This window comes from Rhinatrema bivittatum, chromosome 10 (assembly GCF_901001135.1).
Source record: "Rhinatrema bivittatum chromosome 10, aRhiBiv1.1, whole genome shotgun sequence".
NCBI lineage: Eukaryota > Metazoa > Chordata > Amphibia > Gymnophiona > Rhinatrematidae > Rhinatrema > Rhinatrema bivittatum.
Genome location: NC_042624.1, coordinates 15,620,718 through 15,643,765, shown reverse-complemented (window position 1 = coordinate 15,643,765; position 23,048 = coordinate 15,620,718). Strand labels below are relative to the sequence as shown.

The window sequence follows — 23,048 nt, the reverse complement described above, 5'->3', positions numbered from 1 at the left end:
GTGCCTCTTGGTTGTGTTTGGGAAAAGCCTGTAGCTAGGTATTCACCCATGTCTGAGGACCACCTTCCTGCTTGTCCTAGGAGAAAGCAGAGTTGCTTACCTGTAACAGGTGTTCCCCTGGGACAGCAGGATGTTAGTCTTCAGGAAACTCGCCCGCCACCCTGCAGAGTTGGGTTTCTCCTATGTTTATTTTATTTTTCATCATTCTATGTTACGAGACAGAAAGGGAACCCCACTTGGATAGTGAAATGCTGGGTGTGCTCAGTGTGCGTTTTTGGTTCCATCTGATCATGTCACCCATGTGTGAGGACTAACATCCTGCTGTCCTAGGAGAACACTTATTACAGGTAAGCAACTCTGCTTTCTTGATTTTATTGTTTTATGAGGAATGGTTATGCTGCACCGCATACAGCGCCTGGCTTGTTGCGATTTCAAATTCAGTTTTTTGTCTGCTCATTTCTGTTTATACTTTTTGGTCTGTTTAATCTGTATTTGTCTTCAACAATTAACTGACATCTAAGGTATATTTTATATAATTGATGAGGCATTACATATCATCTGAATAAGATCTTATATCCATTTTCTATAATTGTTGATGCAGTGCTGTCAAATTGAGTTTAAAAATAGTTTTGCTGGGTGGCTAAAACTGGCCACCACCACCTTGGTGCTCACTCCCAAACTTCTCATTTTATTCACAAGCCTCCTATGCAGGACTGTATCAAAAGCTTTGCTGAAATCCAAGTAGATCTCATCGAGCGCTCTTTCTCGATCCAATTCTTTAGTTACCTGATCAATAAAATCAATCAAATTTGTCTGACTGGACCTTATCCTAAGGAATCCATGTTGTCTCGGGTCCACAGTCCTCCTGAATGTAGATAGTTCACTATCCTTTCCTTCTGCAGAGTCTCCATTAATTTATCCACCATTGAGGTGAGGCTAACTGGCCTGTAGGTTCTGCCCTCTTGTCTGCTACCACTCTTGTGGAGCGGGACCACCACCGCTCTTCTTCAATCACTAGGCACCACTCCCGTTTCCAGGGATCTGGTGAACAGGTCACGCACTGGACCCGCCAGCACATCTCTGAGCTCCCTCAGTATCCTGGGATGAAACTCATCTGGCCCCATTGCCTTATCCACTTTGTTTTCCTAGCTCTTCCTAAACATTCTCTTCTATAAACAGTTTCATCTACATATTTTCCACCAATGGTCTTGTCAACCAGTAAAGGTCCTTCTCCAGAGTCTTCTTTAGTGAACACTGAACTGAAGTATTTGTTTAATATTTCTGCTTTTTCTTCATTTCTCTTCACACATTGATCTTTGTCACCTTTTAGTGTCAATTGCTCCTTTTAGTTTGGCCCACTTTTGTCCACCTCTCATTTTCTCCCAATCTTCTAGTTCTATCTCCAGGTACTTCCTCATTTCAGCAAAGTCTGTAATTTTTGAAATTCAAAACCCAGGTCTTTGTGTGACTTCTCTGCATCCTGTTTGCGATATCAAACCAATACTGTTTGATCACTTGTGCTGGGGTGGGCTCCCACCTGGACATTAGAGACATTATCCCCATTAGTGAGCACCAAGTCTAGATTCACATCTTCCCTCATGGGTTCCATTACCATCTGTTTGAACAGAGACCCTTGCAGAGTAACCACTCTCTCTCTACTTCTGGTAGATTGTGCAGAAGGGATTCTCTAGTCTACATCTGGCAGATTAAAATCTCCAAAAATCATCTCTTCTGGCTTCTTTCCCACTTTTTGGATGTCCTTGACCAGATCTCTGTCCAGTTCTTCCAATTGAGTTGGAGGCCTGTAAACCACTCCAGTATAAATGGACGCACCATCCTCTTTTTTTTTTTTTTTTTAAGGACAGCTCTTAGTTCTTCTCTATCCCATATTCCATGCAGGGCATTTTAATTTTTTATTCATATTTTATCTTTTGTTACTCGTCAGCCACTTCTGGCAGATTACTTTGTTACTGTAGGTATTTCCCTGTCCCCAGAGGTTTTATGGTACCTGAATGTAACTTGCCTTGAGCTACCAGTGGAAAAGGTGCGAGTTAAATCTTAGATTATTTGTTTGTACCTGAGGCAACTGAAAGTGAATTGACTTGCCTGATTTGCAGCCTGCTGCTGGTCCACTCCTAAAATGGGAGAGGACCAGCTCCACAAAGCCTACAGAGAAAAGCTGAATACTCAAAATATACTCACTAGAAAAAATGAAATGGAATGGTAGAAGAGAACTATTAAAATATTTGCCAAGCTTCAGTGTACCATAGGAAGGTGACATTTTCCAGAGATAAGGAATTTCAGAGACAAGGCATCAGGAGGTGTGAAGCTGGAGGGAGAGAGGCTCAGAGGAATCAAGATAAATTCCTTTTTTATTTAGAGAGTAGGAGATGTCTGGAATAACCTGCCAGCAGAGGTCATGAAAACAAGCTTTTGTAGAGAGGTAGAGGGGGCAGGAGGTGACATTATTGCAGAGAGCGCACTCCATTTTCTCAAGAGCAAAGCATAAACTAGTGACAGCACAAGTCATGGAGCAGCCAGGTTATAACCCACAGGCTCCACGGGGTCAGTGCTGGCTGGCAGGATGTCATCAGTGCCTGCCCTGCACCCCCACCATGCCACTATTTTCCCTACCTAATCCAACATAAAAAAAACAAAACCCCATCAAGGTGGAATGTGTAAGACGTAACTGCCACATTTACTGGATGGCATCTTAAAAAATGCTAAGTGATGTCAAACCACCTGGTACACAGCTTTTTGATGACCATAGTCAGCAATGCAATAAAACAATCATTTAACAAACACATTTTATAGGAACATTTTCATTACTTTTTATGTACTTTAATGATTCTTGAGTATTTTATTTTTCCTCACCTTAAGATATTTTCTTCTGTAACTGCCTTGATCAGTTTTTCTATGCAACAAAAAATACATAAAAAAATATAGAGAATATTCCTGTGGACTACTTTTTGGTAAATGGTTAAAATGTAGTGCATTATAATCTATGATCATTGGATAAGGAGTGATATCCTACAGGTGATCAAGCTTCTACAGCTCACAGCTGGGAGATAGCTTTAGTAGTGTGGAGTGGAATAACTGGGTAGATCGGATGAGCCACTTGTCTTTTATCTGCTGTATTTTACTATATTACTGTGTTAAGAGGTCATGATATGAGGCTGAAATGGGGTAAACTCAAGAGTAACTTTAGAAAATATTGCTTCATGGAAAGGAAGGTGGATTCATACCACCTCCCAGTGGAGGTGGTATAAACCAGAACATTAAAAAAAGAAGCATACAATAAACTCAGAGGATCCTTAGTTGTGAAGAAAGGAAGTGAAGATCAGAGATCAGCTAGGATACCTAGCATTTCAAAAAGAAGCAAATTGTGTAGGCTGGGTGTAGTCATGTTTTCTGATTCTATGATTCTTGCTGACATCTTGAAGCACCAGAGTGGTAGTGCAAGTTGGCTCATGGTTTTTGATCATGTGGCAGATCATGCTTTCAGAATTGCTTGTAGCTATCCCATTGGGCCCTTGTAATGTAAGTGTGCTCTCAGTGTCTTATAATGTACGTGAAATACTATTCAGTAGGTTAAAGAGACCAGAATAATGATGCAGGAATGTTGCCAGTACCTGTTCTACATTTGTGGGTTATTATGCTAATACAATTTGCTGTTTATTTTACCAGGGATGTGATGTTAGAGCAGGGGTGGGCAATTCCCGTCCTCGAGGGCCACAAACCTGTCGAGGTTTTAGGATATCCTAATGAATATGCATGACATAGATTTGCATACAACTGAGGCAGAGTGCATGCAAATCTCTCTCATGCATATTCATTAGGGATATCCTGAAAACCAGACTGGTTTGTGGCCCTCGAGGACCGGAACTGCCCACCCCTGTGTTAGAGTATGTCCCCAGGAGTCCCTGCTAGTGTGACCGGTCTCTGCAGGCAACCTCTTTTCCCTTGCAGGGTCCTGTGAAGTTATCCTGCATTCTTGTGCTGCTTTGTCCTTCTGTAGTCAGAGAATAACATTGTTCCTTTTCTCCTTAGGAAGATGTCATGGCTACTTACCCCAGAGGTGGCTGCATTTATGTTTCACAATGTTATGTTTGTAAAGTGTTTTATAGCACAATTTCATGAAAGGTGATAACATGGGGTTTTTTTTTTGGTTTTTTTAAAGGCGGAAGAGACGAAACTTCAACAAGCAGGCCACAGAAATCCTGAATGAGTATTTTTACTCCCACCTCAGCAACCCTTACCCCAGTGAGGAAGCCAAAGAGGAGCTAGCCAAGAAATGCGGCATCACAGTCTCACAGGTGAGGGCCGAGAAATCAACTTCTCCATTGGCGCTGTTCCCTTAGTGTACCACACCCAGTGCATGATGGGTATTTACAAATGTACAGGGAAATGGCAGCCAATGAAGACAGCATTAGGAAACTCTTAGATCCACATTTCCATCCTGTGCCAAAGCTGCAAACTCTTATATTTACGGGAGAATTCACAAAACTTGTCTTCATCTTTAAAAGTTTGAAGCTTGAAACTTAATGGGTATTTTGACTGTTAATTGTGGTTATATGGCATTAGTAGTTTTGGAGCCGGTTAGATGCTTCCATTTCTCCAAGGACAAGCAAGATGGTAGTCCTCACACACGGGTGATATCATCCGATGTAGCCCAGGATAGAAAACCTATATGAAAGTTTCTAGAACTTTAACTGAGCCTTTTTGAGCATGCTTGAGCATGCATTATAACACGTGGCTATGCGGGGTCCCCTTAGTCTTTCTTTTTCCATGGAGCCCGTTTTTTTTGTGGTGAAGTCCCTCACTTTTTTCCTTGTTTTTAAGGATTTGCTAATGATTTTTCACTTCAAATTTACTGTTGGGGATTGTCCGGGTTGATGTGGGATCCCTCTGATCTCTCCTTTATCTTCCCTAGGTATATTTTTTAAAGTAAGTTTATTTTCATTGTCGCTCCCAGGGGCAGCAGTTCGCTCTGGGCCCGCCATCCATTTAGGGTCACTGCCATCGATTTCTAACTCGCATCCCTTTTGTTTCACAACACAAGGCCATGTCATCGGGATTCCAGCAATGCCCAGAGTGTGGGAGGACTTTATCTGTCACGGATCCCCATGATAGATGCCCCCTCTGCTTGGGGCATTGCGTCACATCCGAGGTTGCCATAAATGCACACAGATGACCACCCAAAGGACACTGAGCCCATTTGGAGAAGACACACCGGCTCATCGGCCACCATAAGACTGATCCATCGGCATGAGAGGTGTCAACATAGAGGAGAGGAGGAGCAGGGGTGATATGATACAGACCTTCAGATACTTGAAAGGTTTTAATGATCCATGGTCGTCGTCAAACCTTTTCCATTGGAAACAATTTAGTAGAACGAGCGGGTCATGATTTGAAACTCCAGGGTGGAAGACTTAGAACCAATGTCGTGAAATATTTCTTCACAGAGAAAGGGTGGTGGATGCCTGGAATGCCCTTCCGGAGGAAGTGGTGAAGACTAAAACTGTGAAGGATTTCAAAGGGACATGGGATAAATACTGTGGATCCCTAAAGGTTAGAGGATGGGAATAAATAAATAAAAAAGCTTGGGGGGTAACCTGCACGGAGCGGAAGTTACTACCTTGAGAAGTTTGCTGGGCAGGCTAGATGGACCATTTTGGTCTTTCTGCCATCATTACTATGTTGAAGCCGTGCTGATGGCCATCAAGCCTTCAATGTCAGCGGGGCCATCAGCTCCATTTGCGTTGGTGACTCCAGAGAAAGGCCATTGCCCAGATCTTCCAGGTCGAAGACATCGGGTTTGTCATCTTCAACCTCAGCACCAGGGAAGCACTGAGGGAAGCCAAAGAATCATCGGCATGGCTCCCTATCAATGCATAGTGCCGGGCATGGGGAAGCTCCAGCTTTGTCTGAGATGCCCCCGAAGCGATCCCATGGTGAGGAACACCAGTCCTCCGCATTTCTCAGAAGTTTGTCACAGCCTCCACTGATCTAGATGTCTGCCACCAGTCCTTCTCTCGGTTCCAAAGAGGATCTGATAATGCTTCCTGGTTACCAGTTATTTTGGCATTGGTGATCTTCGAGGAGAAGCTGGAGAAGCAAGTGCAGCTAGATGCGGAAAAGGTGCTGCAGGGCCTCGGTTTCAGAGTACCGATGGCACTAGGACCAGCACATGTCAAAGCCAGTGGCCCAGTATAACCTCAGACTAGTGGATCCTTAGCTTCATTCGCAGAGGATACAAATTTAAACCTCTTGAGTGTCCCACCAAATCTCCCTCCAAGTCTATTTTGGGGCCCAGTAGCTCACCCTGAGTTACCGTTGTTGGAGGTCTCCTGCCTCTTAATGGCCAGAACGGTCGAGCCTGTTCCACCAGGACAGCGACAGCGGAGATTCGGGATTTTCCTGATTCTAAAGAAAACTGGGGGACTCCGCCCCATCCTACACTTAAGGACCTTGAACAAATTTCTGAAAGAGAAAAATTTAAGATGGTTTCCTTGGGCACCTTGATCCCTTTTCTTCCAAAAGGGAATTAGCTAAGCTCTCACACTGTAAAAAACACACATACATCAACATCTTCCACAGCCACCAGAAGTATCTCTGCTTCGTGGTGAGAAAACAGCACTTCCAGTACCAAATTCTGCCATTTGGGCTATTTGTCTGCCTGTGGGTCTTTACGAAATGGCGGTGTACCTTCGCAGAGTTGGAGTACACATTTTTCCCTATCTGGATGATTGGCTGGTCAAGAGCACTTCTTGGGCAGGGGCCGAGGAGCCCATGTGCTTGACCCATCTGTGTGCTGGAGTCACTAGGATTCATGATTTACTTCCCCTTGTCCCATCTCAGCCTGTCACCTCAATTGGAGTTCATCAGAGCCCTGCTAGACATGGCTCAGGCCAAGGCCTTCCTGCTGCAACAATGGCTGATCACCTTGATGGCCATCACAGCAGTGATTCAAAGGAGCCAGCAGGTATCAGCATGGCATATGTTGACTGTTGAGCCACATGGCCACAACGGTACACTCCCTTGGCGTGCCTGCACATGTGAAGAGCCCAATGGAGCCTATGGTCTCAGTTGCTTCAGGTCACGCAGGATTCGCAAGACTGCATTGAGGCACTCCATCCTTCTGGGACTCTCAGCCTTGGTGGTGAGAACTTTTCAATTTGGAACGGGGGTGTTCTTCCACATTCCTCAGGTGCAAATTGTCTTGACAATAGATGCATCTACCTTGGGCTGGAGTGTCCATGTAGATACACTCGGCACTCAGGGTCTATAGTCCACTCAGGAATGTCTCTGTCAGATCAACATCCTGGAGCTCTGGGTGATCAGGTTCTTGCTGTGAACTTTCAGAGGACAAGGGTACTATGATTCTCATAGCCCCCCACTGGCCAAAGCAGGTCTGGTTTCCACTCCTTTGGGACTTGTCCATTCAGAAATTGATCAGATGGGGACTTCCCCAGATCTCACTACCCAAGATTGGGGCAGGTTCAACATCTCAACCTCTAGGCCTTGTCACTCACAGCTTGGATGTTGAAAGATTGATCCTGCCACCTCTCAATCTCACAGAAGATGTATCTCATGTCCTCATAGCTTCCAGAAAGCCTTTCACCAGGAAATCTTATGGACTGAAGTGGAAGAAGTTTTCCATGTGGTGTGAGCAAAAAGCCCTAAACCCTTTCTCCTGCTCAACACAAAAACTGCTCGACTATCTTCCACACCTCTCTAAAGCTACAACTCAGGGTTCATCTGAGTGCGCTTGGCGCATATCCCTATCTCTATACAGCCTACAGTGGTACATTTCATACTCCAGGGGGAATTCTGCGCAAAAAAATGTAAAATTCTGTGCACAAAAACTTAAAATTCTGCAAACTTTATATTGGTCAAAATAACACAATTTACATGACAGTCTTTAAGTAATTACATCTTAAATTAATACAGAAAAAGGTTATTACTTAAAGATGCAGAATTTTAAATCTTTTGAGCAGAATTTCCCTAGAAATTCACTGTAAGTGTCCCTTCCACTCACTCTCCCTACTCCCCTAGCCACTTTGCCCTCTTAGGCCCCACCTCCTCCACTTGCCAGCATCTCTCCCCTCCACCTGCCAGTATCTCTCCCCTTCCACTCTATTGCCAGTCCCAGAGTTTGACCCCGTTCTCAGTACTGCCCCTCACACAAGCTCCCTCTGTCCCTCCATCTCTCACACACATGTTCCCTCTCTCTAGTACATATACACACACCCTCAAACAGTGCCCTCTCTCTTCATACACACACACACAAGAGCTCCCTTTCTCTTTCACACGTACATCCTCACACAGGCTACCTACGTCTCTCTCTCACACAGCCCTTCACACACAGGCTCTGTCTCACACATACACAATCCCTTCACACAGACTAGCACCCTCACATACACACAATCCCTTTTTCATACACACTAGCTCCCAATCTCACACACACACACACATACACACTCCTCACACAGGCTACCTACGTCTCTCTCTCACACAGCCCTTCACACACAGGCTCTGTCTCACACATACACAATCCCTTCACACAGGCTAGCACCCTCACATACACACAATACCTTTTTCATACACACGAGCTCCCAATATCACACACACACACACTCATCACAATCTCCTCATATAGGCTCCCTCTCTCTGAAACCCACACTCAAGCATCCCCCTGCTCTCTTACCTCCCATGCTCTCTCACCCTCCCCACCCCCACACCCGCTCCCCTCATATATAGGCTCCCTATCTCTGAAACCCCCCACACTCAAGCATCCCCCACCCCACCCCTCTTACCGCCCATGCTCTCTCTCACACTCCTGCTCTCTCTCACCTTCTCCTCCCCTCATATAGGCTCCCTCTCTGAAATCCACAAGCATCCCTCCTCCCCCTCCTCATGCTCTCTCTCACCCTCCTGCTTTTTCTCACCCTACCCTCCCCCACACCCACATTCTCTCTCACTGGCATCCCCCCACCCTCCTCTTACCTTCCATGCTCCCTCTCTCACACTCCCCTCCACCTCACACACACACATATTCTCTCACTGGCATGCTACAAACGGAGCAAAGATGAATGGCCGGGCGTGCCATTCATGGCGAAAAGGGAAGGTCCCCGTGTGCCGCGAATGGAGTGTGCTCCACTCGCCGCGAAGATGGAAGTCCTCCATGTGCCGCAAATGGTGCACCCAGGCCTTCATCTTCTCCGTGAACGGAGTGCGTCCCACGGCACACGCGGGAAGCGCTCCGTTCACGGCATGCCGGGGTCTCCGCTGCTATTTTCTGCACAGAATTTGTCAGTTCTGCGCAGGGGGGAATTCTGCACTCCACAGTAGCACAGAATTAACCCCAGGACTAATTTCATATGGATTCTGCTTCAGTTGAAGCCTCCTCTAAGGCCTCTTACTGTGTACCAAGATCTCAATGTTGTTTTAGCTCAGTTGACAAAAGCTCCTTTCAAGCCACTTGCACGCCTGTGACCTGAAGTACCTGATCTGGAAGGTCATATTTTTTATGGTGGTCACTTCAGTGCACAGGGTCAGTGAGCTCCAGGCCTTAGTGACTTATTCACCTTACACTAAGTGTTTTCACGATAGGGTGGTCTTGCGCGCACACAGACGCTAAGTTCCTTCCTGAAGGGGTGTCGGACTTCCATCTTAACTAGTCCATCATCCTGCCAGCATTCTTTGCCAGGCCTCATTCTCACCAAGGTGAACAAGCCCTACACAGTTTAAACTGCAAGAGAACCTTGGCCTTCTATCTGGATCGGACAGAAGCCCATAGACTTTTTGGTTTTTTGACCAGAACAGGCTGGGAATCGCTATTGTCAAACATACACTATCCAGTTGGCTAGCAGACTGCATCTCCTTCTGTTATGCCTGGGCAGGATTGCATCTTGTGGGTCATGTCAAGGCCCACTCTGTCCAATCCATGGCAGCATTGCTGGCCCACAGGCGAACAGTCCCCAAGGAGATCTGCATGGCTGTGACATGGATGTCATCCACTCATTCACATCCTATTACTGTATGGACAGGGATGGCCGACATGTCAGCAGGTTTGGTCAATCTGTCTTTCGGAACTTGTTCGAGGTTTAGAACACAACTCTGTTCTCAACCAGGACCGGTTGTTTTTATTCAGGGTGCCCCTCTCCTGTTACCAACAAAACGTGGTGGTGGTTTTGTGCCCATTGGCATCTATTTTGTTGATCCCCTTTTTTGTTGGGGGGCGGGGGGGTCGCCTGTAGCTTGTCTGAGAAAGCAAAGTTGCTTATCTGCATCAGGTGTTCTCCAAGGACAGCAGGATGGCAGTCCTCACAAGACGTGCCCGCCTCCCCCATTGAGTTGAATTTCCACTTTGTGGTTTTTCTTTAATTCTGTGTGGACATGTAGTATAATGCATGCTGAGAGAGGCTACATGAAAGTTCTAGAAACTTTAACAATGGAAGATGTCACCCATATGTAAGAATTGACATCCTGCTCTTCCTCAGAGAACACCTGTTACAGATAAGCAAGTCTGCTTTACCGATTTCGGAAATGTCTGTGCTGCCCGTTTAAAAGTAGCAAATTACTTGTTACTTAAAATGACATCTGAGAAATAGAGGCTGCATCTCATAGTCGTGTCTTGTGCATTAGCCATGTTACTACTGTCTGTATCCTGTTCCTTTCCATAGTGGTAGATGTCAATATGGTCCACCTGCTTGTAGCATGAGGTAGACAGAGAATCTTCATAAGACCTCACTGCTGTCGGGGGGATGCTGGGGCATGAAAGATACCATACTTTTGCTTTCGGATACGGATTTCTGTGGGGATTTTTCTATGATACACCTTTGTATTGGAAGAAGAGCCTCTGCCTGCTGTTATTGATAACACACCATGAACATTCCCGAGAGCCGTGCAAGAGACACTGACAACAAGCGTGAAGAGTGTGTGTGCTCCCCCAAGAGCTTACAATCTACGCCAAACAAGATAGGGCAGACAAGATAGCTGGAAAACAGCCTGCTTGAACCTGCTTTTTTTTAGCGTGATATAACGAATTCACTCTAAAATGTGTATAAAAAGTGTTGAGAAAAATTGATCATTTTGATTTGTTGCACAGCATTCCATGACTCTGTATCAAAATCCATTAATGCCCAGTCAGCTGGGATGTTAAACGTTCAGTCAAAGTGGATTAAAAGTTAACTAATTGATTTCAGATACATACCCTGTGGGCTTTGTGGTCCCAGGATGTTTCAGGGACCTGTTTGGATGAGTTCAGCGCATTCCCCTGTTCTTTGTTACTAGTTTTACGAGCTCACCTCTGTATGTATGACAGTGACATTGGGGCTGTGCTCTTGGGCAGCAGCTTACGAGCAGCTCTTTCTGCAAAACTGGCAAATGCAATTTACGGCCACTCACTGAACATCTGCAGCACATCAGAAGGGCTAAGCCTAGAGCAAATGGCATTTTGCTGCACTGTCAGAAGTGTAAAGAGGCACCATTCTTACGAGAACCAAACTAATGTATGGTGAAAACTTGTGTTCTTCAAATGTATTTTTCTTCTTTCTGGAACTATTGCTGATCGGACCAAAGAGGGAGGAATTTATAAACTTCCCTGTGTGGGGTATTTTAAGCTCTTGTTTTACCATTTTGGAGCATGGGATTAGCATTATGCCCCATAGTCTTCCTTTTCTTGTACTGTGGTATTGTCTTCCCTGTGAGAGCTGTGAGCTTCCTGTAAGCCGGTATCTGTTGGAGAATGCTGCACTGCATATCGTGCCATAGCATGGGCCTCTGTTGCACTCATTCTCTGCTTCCAGAATAGTGCAGTCCAGCAAGCTGTCTTCCCATTGGCTGCACGTATGTGCTACTAGAGAAAGCTTTGTGAAAGAAGAGGGATTCCTATTAGAACCCGCATGTCGCTGTCTGTGTGCTTCTGCTCACACAGAGGAATGTCTTTACAAAGACCCTGGATGCTTTAATTAGGAAAAGAGCCCAGGGCACCTGTCTCTGTGTGTCCACCTTTCAGAGATGGGTGGTGGGATTAAGGAACAGTGGGTGTCTGGTTTTACAGAAAGCAGTCAAAGCTGGGGCTTTTTTATTTTTTAACGAAATTGTGGCCAGCCAGTCCTTCCACATGTAGGATTGAGTGAGTGTTTAGTTGTAGCTTTGGATCAGTCTGGGTGCTCCACATTATTGTTTTTTTTAGAGATGTTATTGGATGGGGATGGGGATTCTTTCTCATTAAGAGCCACTTGCCCTGGGTGCTGCGGTTCTGCTGTGCAGTTGTAGTTGATGCTTTGCACTTTTAATGCTGTCTGGCATTGTCTGTTATAAATACCTGGGGTAAATGTTTTACACATTGCATAGCTGCAGGATATGGAGCTGGTAACTTTTCAAAGCCAATTGCAAAGCATAGTCAGGGTAGATTTTCATCTTAACAGAGAGATATCTGGCTCTCTATAGGTGAAGTTTCAGTATAGCCATTCTAAATCTACCACTACTGTGGAATGAAATTCAGCTCTGACTTGAAGCCCATTGATATGCATGTAGAGTAGATTGTAATTTAATGTGGACATTTATATTGCCCATGGTCTTGGCCTCAATCTGACAATTTTCTTTTAGCAGATTGTAAAAAGTGAAAGGGGTGTGTGTGTGTGTGTGTATATATATATATATAGAGAGAGAGAGAGAGAGAGAGAGATACAAAATACTGGGCTTTCAAAAATACAATAAAGTGTTCATTAATTCATACTATCAATGAAAAAAACTGAACACTTATGATATTAATTTCTATCTAAACAAAAACCATATAGGTTCTGCATTTATTTATCTTGTTTAGATTTTCAGTTTTTACTAGAATATTTTATTGCTGCAATACAAAAATATAAGACTCGGTATACAAAAATTTATATTATTCCAAATCCAACTTATTTTTAATAAAATGTCCACACAGTCCCTCAGTATGACTGTCTCTGTGGGGCACTCTCATGCCTTGACCCAAATGAAACGCACTAACTAAAATTCCAACCAACTTTTTAAAGAAGGGAAAAACCTCTCAAAAAATATTTTTGGGGTTCAGGATTAATCCATTATTAACCGTTCCTCTGACCATCAGAAAATTGCCCTGCTTCCTTTCTCATGGCAGTTATTACCCCACTTTTCTTCTGTTAATGTTGGGTTTGTAGATCAGTTGTAGAATTGCCCAATTTCTTCCTTGACCAAAGGTTATTTTGCCACCTAAATGGCTTCCTGAGGAGGAAAACATGGTTTAACAAGAAACCTGCTAATCTCTCTACAGAATGGCCAGGAAACCCCAGCTTACCTTACTTGTTACATCCTTTCACATGTCGCAAAACCGAGACCTCTCTCTGTGTGACTAATAGTTCTGCAGTGAATCGAAAATGAGCCTCATTTTGTACTATTAAAAATGTTTGTATAAATTGTTAATGTATAGCAATAAAATATTCTAGTAAAAAATGAAAATCTAAAACAAATAAATGTTGAACCCATATGTTTTATTGTTTAGATATAAATGAATATCATAAGTGTTCTTATTAGATTTTTTTCATTAACAATATATATAATTAGACAGACAGATATAGTCATACTCAAGTTTACATACTCTTGGCAGAATTTGTAAAATGTGTAGCATTTTAAGAAAACATGAATGATCAGACAAAACACATCTGTTATTTTTAATGCATTTCAAATTAAACTATTATGCATCACAGAATAGCACAATCATTAAACAAACCATAGCAACATTTGTTTGTTTAAAAGCATTTATTACCTGCCCTTCCTATGTTCAGAGCGGGGTACATTAAGAACACACATACTGTATCAAATAGCTAATGAAATAAATTAAGTGAATCAGCAATATGAGTAAAGCCAAACATCTTATAGCATGGACACACATGGAAATAACAGGCATACAGTAACAACTACTCAATATAGTTACTATTAAGTAGTCAAGACATGAATAATATCGAACATAGGATAAACATGAGCATTAGAGATCACAGGGAAGATTGCAGGCAGTTCAGGGGGGCTAAAGGAACTGTAAAAGGAGATAGTGTTAGAGAGTATAAATTGGGAAAATGTTTTTAAAGAGGTGGGTCTTATAATGCTTTTTTCATGGAGGCACTTCACTTCCTTTGGTAGACTGTTCCACAGGAGAGGGCCTGCTGATGTGAAGACCCACTCTCTCTGGTTTCATCAAGATGGACCAGCTTTGGAGATGGAACTTTGAGTAGCATTAAGTTTGTCGACCTAAGGGACCATGAAGGGTTGTGGATTTTCAGTATTGAAGAAATCCAGGGGGAGTATATGTTGTATATAGATGAGTGAGTAATCATAGCAAGCTTGTATACGGTGTGAGATTGGGAACCAGTGTAATCTTTTAAGGACCTTTCATATATAGAAGTGCCAGTTAGAAGTCTTGCTGCCAAGTTTTGTATAATCTGGGAGACCTTGTAAGAGAGAGTTGCAGTAATCTACACCAGAGAAGAGCGTGCATGACAGATCAGAATTCAGAGTGCTCCAGAAGAGGTTTCAGGTGGCAGAGTAGGCGCAGTTTATAAAAAGATGAATTAGTAACAGTCTTTGTGATCATATAAAAAAAAGGGAGGGTCAATAGTTTGAGAGATTGTAATGCAGTGAGAATCAAATGAGAAGTAGTCAGGAGTGCTTTGGACTTGGTATCGTGATAAGATCATGATTTCTGTCTTAGAGATATTCAGAGCTAATTTGTTACAATGGAGCCATTTTTGAATGGCTTTCAGGCAGTGGGAGAAGAATGATTCATTTAGGGCCCATGTTTCCTTCAGGGGAAAGAAGACTTGGATATCATCAGCATAGAGCTTGTAATGAACTCCAAGACTAGAAAGAGTATAACATAAGGGTATAAGGTAGACATTAAATAGAGCTGCAGAGAGGGCAGATTCTTGGGGAACCCAAAATGCAAGGATTGTGGAGGGAGAAATAGTAGATTCAATGTGGAATTTTTGAGTTCTGTTAGTGAGGTAGAAGGAGAACCAGGATAGGCGGAACCACTTAGACCAAAGGAGCGTAGCCTGATTAGTAGAATAGAGTGGTCCACTATGTCAAATGTTGAGATGTCGAGAAGACAGAAGGAAAGCTGATCCTCGATCGAAACCCCATCTCACTGTGTCAAAGCTAGAAAGTAGTAATTCAGTACTATGAATTTTTCTAGTATTGGTATTCACTAAGGATAGTGAAGGAATTTGCAGAGTTGACAGAGGACTGCTGTCTCAATTTTTGCAATGAATGGTAACTAGGAGATTGGCCAATAGTTAGAAATATTAGTGGGATTGGCAGTAGGTTTTTTTATTATAGGCTGGACTGAGGCCTGTTTTAGGGAATTAGGCAGAACGCCTTATTGTGGGGAAAAGTTGATGAGATTAGTAAGAAAAGGGGCAATATTGGTTTTGATCAGTTTAAGCAAAGTAGTGTGACAAGGGTTAAGGGAATTGAACGAGGGTTTCGTATTGTTGATGATCTCAATAATATCAGGTATTGGCACATTGTCAAAATGTTCCCAAACTTGTTCGAAAGTGGACAGTTCATCCTCAGCTGTGGAGGAGATATTAATGGTATTGTTCATAGTTGTCATTTTATTATTAAAGTATGAGGCAAATGTTTTGGCAGTATTCATTCGAGGGAGAGCAGCTGGAAATGTGGGGAAAATTGAGGGATCCTCTCCCTTCACCGCCGCTGCTGCCAACACTGCTGAGCTCGGACTAGTGAAGGCCTGCGCGATCGGCGCCCAGACCTGTCGGGGTAAGGCCTTCATACCTCCATTGCCCCCGGCGAGCCCAGACACTGATCGCGCCTCCTACCAGCTGCGCCACCCCTACACGCGGCCCAGAGACACTCCCACAAACATCCTGCTACCAATCGGGAGCTGAGCGGGGGATTTAAATTTACTAACCCGCAGGCGCCGTGCGCCTGCGTCGCGCGCCGAAGGAGCGCGACAAAGGGGCTTGCCCCTTTGTCTCGCCCCTTCGGCGTAGCCCCGAGGGTGCCCTGAGTCTACCCCAGGATCTTTGGTTCCACCTCAGCCGACTATCTATTTCAATCTCTATCAGCACAACTGTCTTTTCAGCAACTTTACGAAGCCTCAGATATCAGACCTCATACATCAAAATACAGCCACCATCAGACATCAATCTCTATCCACCCGATACAGAACCTCTCAATCTATTGCTAGATAGCTCCACCCAATTCTTACTCTATACCTGCGCTAACCACGCCAGCTTCTTCTGAGCTCCAGTTCAGCTCCAGCCAATTAGCCCTGCAGTGAAATACTCTATTCGCTCTATATCGACCACCTATGTTCTAACCTAATACCTCCTTATACTACAACCTTTCTATTGAAAAGCGGACCCTTCCACCATTCCCTAGGGGAACTAAAATCCTCTATTACATTCCTTTGCTAGACCTGCACTCTTCTATTGATAGTCTACCCCATAGGAAATCAACATTCCCTTGCCCTCACACATACAAAGATTAAAGAATAAACTTATTTGCCAACATTTGACAACGTTAATCTCATTCTACCTATAATGCAAAGATACACAATACCCATCCTATACCACAGTCCCTCTTCTAAGATGAAATTTCCATTGCAACACCAATTCAAACCATATAGAAACCTCATTCCAGTCATGATCTCCCCACTTACCCAATTCCTTGGGCTAGCCTTATTCTCTCTAACTCTATTCAATGCGCAATCAATTACCAAAAAAACCCATATCCTACATGACTGCCTGCTTGATTCCAAACCAGACATCTGTGCGATCACAGAGACGTGGCTGAAGCCGACAGACACAGTCTTAATAAATCAACTTCCCACCCAGATATATGACGTCTTTTCAATACCTCGACAAAAGAAAAAAGGAGGAGGACTTCTCTTAGCAGCCAAAAAAGATTTTAATCTCACCCAACAACCTATCAATTCATCATCTAAACTGGAGGCAGGCCTGTTCAAATCAAAAACTCTCCAGATCCTCCTCATTTACACCCCTCCTGGGTTGCTAAACCTTGATGTATCGCCTTTAGTGGAAATTATAGCTAAATACTTGACTTTGGATACTCCTTCCATCATCCTTGGGGACTTTAATCTACACATTGACGTCAGGCCTCAATCATCTAATTGTGAAGCTCTCCTTTCCTCACTCTCAGCTATGGGCTTTACCCAAATTATCACCCAACCCACTCATAAAGGGGGTCACACCCTTGATCTTATCTTCACAAATAATAGCCTCATACAACTCTCATCCCCTTCCTACCTTCCAGTACCATGGTCAGACCACTTTATGATCACCTCCACTTTTAAAATGACGACAGGATCTCTTGCACCCCTGCCACCAACAACACTGCACTATAGGAAATCTTGTCCTTCAGAAGCCCTTGACAATTCTCTATGCAAAGAACTACCCAACTTGGATCTTTCGAACCCTAATGCAGCTATATTTTCTTGGCAAAATATCACTGAAACCATAGCAAATAATCTATGCCCTCTATCATCAAAGAATTTCAATCCATCTCAGAAACATAAACAACCATGGTTCTCTTTGGAGCTTCGCACATTAAAACAAAGCCTAAGACAGAAGGAAAAGAAATGGCGGAACTCCCTCAATCTCTAGCCATCTACAAAGCAGCTCTCCATCATTACAGAACCATGACACTGCGAACCAAAAGAGACTTTTACGCCCACCGTATCCATGATATGTTCTTCGATGCAAAGGCCCTTTTCGCTTATGTTTCAGACCTCACCAAGATTACTTCAGCACCAATTTCTGATGATATAGCCCAATCAAAGGCCAATGAACTGGCCATCTTCTTCCAGAGTAAAATTGCTAATACCTTGGCTAAATTACCCTTCAATCCTATCACACCTTCTTCAGATCCCCTCTATCGCCCTAACTCATTCACAACATTGGAAACATTCGAACCCACCTATTCTACAGAGGTGGAAACTATCCTCAAAAGAATGAAACCCTCCTCTCATCCACAAGATTATATCCCATCTAAATTACTGCTTCTAATACCAGACTCCATCTCCAAATACTTAGCAGACATTATTAACTGCTCATTTTCACAAGGTATCTTCCCAGACACTCTCAAACTAGCAACTCTCAAACCTATCCTCAAAAAACCAAACTTGGACCCAGATGATCTAAAAAATTATCGACCAATATCTAATTTGCCTTTTATAGCCAAAATCATGGAGAAAGTAGTAAATAATCAACTATCAAATTACTTGGAGGAAAATAATATCCTTCATCCTTCACAATATGGATTTCGGAAAGAACATAGTACGGAATCACTCCTCATATCACTCCTTGATCAAGTATACCTGGGATTTGACAAAGGATGCTCCTTCCTGCTTGCACTCCTTGATATCTCCGCAGCTTTCGATACAGTCAACCATGCTATATTATTAAACCGGCTATCCGACATAGGAATCTCAGGATCTGTCTTCAGATGGTTCGACTCATTCCTCAGTAATCGAGGTTATAAAGTTAAAATCAATAATATGGAATCTCCTTATACTAATTCCCCACATGGAGTCCCCCAGGGCTCCTCTCTATCTCCCACTCTATTTAATATTTATCTCCTCCCTCTCTGCCATTTCCTCTCATCGCTAAATTTGAAATTCTACGTATACGCAGACTATGTCCAAGTTTTGATTCCTATAACAGGCTCTTTGGACTCAGCAATCAAATTATGGGAATCTCACCTTCAAACTATTAACCATCTCCTTACTAGCCTCAACCTGGTGTTAAATACTGCTAAGACTGAAATCCTGCTTATCACCCCTGAAAATAGTCTACACTTACAACAATTGCACACTATCTCCCACATCACTCATGCTAGAGATCTTGGAGTTATTATTGACAACCATCTGAGCTTAAAGAAATTTATAAATTATACTATAAAAGAATGCTTCTACAAGTTACAGGTGCTTAAAAAACTCAAGCCTCTCCTATATCACCATGACTTCAGGACTGTACTCCAAGCAATCCTGTTCTCTAAGGTCGATTATTGTAACTCGATCCTGCAAGGTCTACCAGCTGTTACTTTAAAACCTCTGCAACTACTCCAAAACGCAGCTGCAAGGATTTTGACCAACACTAAGCGCAGAGATCACATCACGCCCATTTTAAAAGACCTACATTGGCTTCCAGTTAATTTTAGAATTGTTCACAAATTCCTCACCATTATTCATAAAAACATCCATCACCAGACTCCACTAGACCTACTACACCCTCTCAAATTACACTCTTCAGCTAGACCTTTGAGAGATGCCTATAAGGGATCCCTTCATGTTCCCTCAATCAAATTGGTACAAAGATTATCAATCAGGGACCGGGCCTTTTCAACAGCAGGCCCCACCATTTGGAATACACTACCCCCAGACCTCCGACAGGAAACCTGCCTCATAAATTTTAAAAAGAAACTGAAGACTTGGCTTTTCGGTAGAGCCTTTCCTGTCTCCTAGACTATATTCTACTAAGATATTTTTCAATCAGCTGTACTTCAATACTAGCAGAATGTCATATAATCATGTTATAATGCTAGAGTTATTCTCCTGAGGTTGGCTTCAAGCCCCTTCTCTCTGTTATATCTCTCTACTTTGATTATCTGTCTCTTCATTTCCAATTCCTAGTTACTCACCCCTGTTATAATGTAACTTTTTACCTTCTGCTCCCAATCTGTCTCCTCTTTTGAGGTTTGACTAGTTACTGTTAATGTACTATCGTTCTATGTAAACCGAGTTGATTTGATCTGTATCAAGAAAATCGGTATATAAAATCCCTAAATAAATAAATAAATTTTCTTTACAGATGAATATAGTTCTCTTATATTAAGTGTAGATGACAGTTTCATATAGGTATAAGATTTTATTTTTTCAGTAATAATTGAGGCTTGGTAGGATGCAAATTTAGAGTTGTAGTTTATTTGCCTGGGTAGAATCTTTTCGCCAGTTTCTCTCAGATCTTCTCAATTCACATTTCTTAGCCTGAAGCGTGTATTTAAACCAAGAGGCTGATTTAACTTTTTTAGTTTAGCAAGGTTTCAGCAGGGCAAGTTTATCGAGAACAGATGTTAATGAGTTGTTCCAAATTCATCAGGAGAGTTGCATGAGTTGTTGTCTAGTAATGGTATTAAGTTTGATTCCAGGGTCTCAGGATCTAAGTGCCCTCGCTTCATGTAAGTTGTATTGTCTCCAAGAGAGATTTGTTCAGTGGCTTTAGATGTGAGAGAGAAGGTGATGAGGAAGTGGTTACTTCATGGAATTTCAGTTGCTGAGATACTAGCCTTGTTTATATCAAAACCTGAAGGATTGACAAAGACCATGTCTAGGCAAGTACCCTTTGTGTGTGTGTGGTTGAAGAAATAATTTGTTTCCAGCTGCAAGAGACTACGGTATCAAGTAAAACTTGGGAAGAAGACAGATGACGTTGGCAGTGGGTGGGACTAGCAGTCAAGGTGCCCTCTCGATGTCTCAGGGTGGCCGTGATAGCAGCGTCCACTTCTGTGGAGTCAGGCTAATAGACGCATCAGATTGGAGGATGCAGCAGCTCACCTTTGGCATGAGCGCCTGGCTAATAAGGGAAATAGTAAAATGGTCCTGTTCAAAAGTTTGCATACACTTGAATGCTTGGGTTGATAATATAAACTCTTTGACACACACAGATTGAGATAGCAATTAAAGGTAGGTATCCACACCTGTGCCTTGTTTGATTGTGATTAGTGACTCTGTATAAATAGTCAATGAGTTTCTTAGTTCTTGAGAAACCCTTGTGCATTTCATGCAGGGTTGCACTGATTTTGGTGGTTACTGATGCATGGGGAAAGCAAAAGAACTGTCAAAAGGATCTGCAAGCAAAAGTAGTTCAACTTTATAAATTAGGAAAAGGATTTAAAAAGATATCCAGAGATTTGAAAATGTCAATCAGTACTGTTCAAACTCTGATCAAGAAGTTGAAAATTATGGGTTCTGTTAATTCCAAGGTAGACCAAGAATGATTTCAGACACAGCTGCCAGGAAAATTTGTCGGGATGCAAACAAAAATCCACAAGCAAATTCTGCTGAAATAAAGGCTTCTCTGAATTAAAATGGTGTGGGTGTTTCAGCATGCACAATAAGGAGATACTTGAAGAAAAATGAGCTGGTATAGTAGAGTTGCCAGAAAAAAAGCCATTGTTGCACCAATGCCACAAAACAGGAAAGCCTCAAAACTTCTGGAACAAAATAATTTGGAGTGATGAGATCAAAATTGAACTTTATGGTCACGACCATAAACACTAAGAAGAGAAGTACACCATCCCTACCGTGCAGCATGGAGGTGGGTTTCTGCTGTTTTGTTTTGTTTTTTTTGGGGGGTGGGGTGAACTACAGTGGCGCAGAGAATTTAGACAAAATTGATTGCAGGATGAATGCAGCATCTTATCAGAAAATATTGGAAGAGAATTTGCATTCATCAGCCAGGAAGCTGCACATGGGGCGCACTTGGATTTTCCAACATGACAATGATCTAAAACATAAGGCCAAGTCGACTCTTCAGTGGCTGCAGCAGGAAAAAATGAAGATTCTGGAGTGGTCATCAGTCTCCTGACCTCCTCATTGAGCCAATTGAAGATAATTCAAATATACAGATCATACTAGACAAACAAAGAATTTACAGGATCTGAAGTTTTTTTGCTAAGAGAAATGGGCAGCTTTACCACATGAGAAAATAAAGGGCTCATTCACAACTGTCACAAAAGACCGTGAGCCATCATTGATGCAAAAACAGTCAATACACAATATTAAGAACTAAGGGTATGCAGAATTTTGAACCGGACCATTTTATTATTTCCCTTATTGTTATGGTTTGTTTAATGATTGCACTATTCTGTGATGTATAATAGTCTTATTTTTAAAGTTTCAAATTAAACTATCTGGGCTGTGTCTTTGACGAGCCGTACCACAGCAGCACTTCTACCTGGCTACGAATGCTACTCTCAGCCTGAGCCTTCGCTCCTGTGCTGGAAGTCCTGCCCCCCCTGTGAAGTCATCTGGTGGCCCTTTGTTCGTCCCTTCGTTTACTACTTCGATTCACTGACTTGTTGTTTTGTACATTTGCCATCGTGAATATTCAAATTATCACTGGCCATGGATGATATTGTTCTCTTCTCCCTAAATGGTGTTTTCCTCTACCAAGGTCTGCATTAGTTAACATTCCATTACAGCCTCTGAAATTATAAACTGTATGTACTGCTATTTCTTTCCTTCTCATCAATGCATGCTCTCTATCCAAGAAAGCTCCCATCATCTATGATATCCTCTTTACTGACAAGCCAGACTGTCTGTGCATTACGGATCTCAAAGAGTGAAACACTGATACTTAATCAACGTTGTCCATAAGAATACATTCATTGCTCTCTCCCATGGCCTGTTCTTTGTGATGGTGGTGGTCTTGTCATCCTTCGCAAACTAGCTTTGAATTTTACACAGGTTCATGTAGACATTCCCTCCGCATTTGAAGTTTTACTTCTCATCAGCAAAGAATTCAACCTTTGTTTGGTGTATTGCCCACCAGGTCTTTTAACCCACAACTGCACCCCTCTCATTGAATTTCTTTCCACTGCCCTTCCGTCCCTGAAAAGACTATAATCCTAGGTGACTTCAGTATACATGTAGATCAAGATTCTCCTTCCCATGCCATTGAGTTGCTTCTCAGCACGATGTATGCCTATAATGGCAGCAAATCATTACTGCTCTGACTCATAGAGGTGGGCATAACTTAGATTTACTTTTTCTCAATCCCTCTGAATTTATTGCTACTCCAGCTAACATTACCACCTCTGCTGTTCCCTGATATGACCATCACCTAATTACCGCCATTGTTGGCATTAACTCTGTTACTTGTCAGGAAAATCACTTCACTACTCCTACCCACATACGAACGCATATTGACCCAGCTCTCTTTAAAGAACACATTCTCCCTTTGATTACCGATCTTTCTGCAGAGTCTACT

General features: G+C 42.8%; 1 protein-coding gene across 7 annotated transcripts in view; it reads left to right on the top strand.

Moving 5' to 3' along the window:
* Positions 1–23,048, top strand: part of PBX1 (PBX homeobox 1) — a 704,885-nt gene that overhangs the window by 519,465 nt on the left and 162,372 nt on the right. For all 7 annotated transcript variants that reach the window (XM_029617584.1, XM_029617583.1, XM_029617579.1 and 4 more), the window contains exon 5: positions 4,181–4,316. In XM_029617584.1, the coding sequence (XP_029473444.1) occupies positions 4,181–4,316 (136 nt within the window). The remainder of the gene's footprint in view (positions 1–4,180; positions 4,317–23,048) is intronic.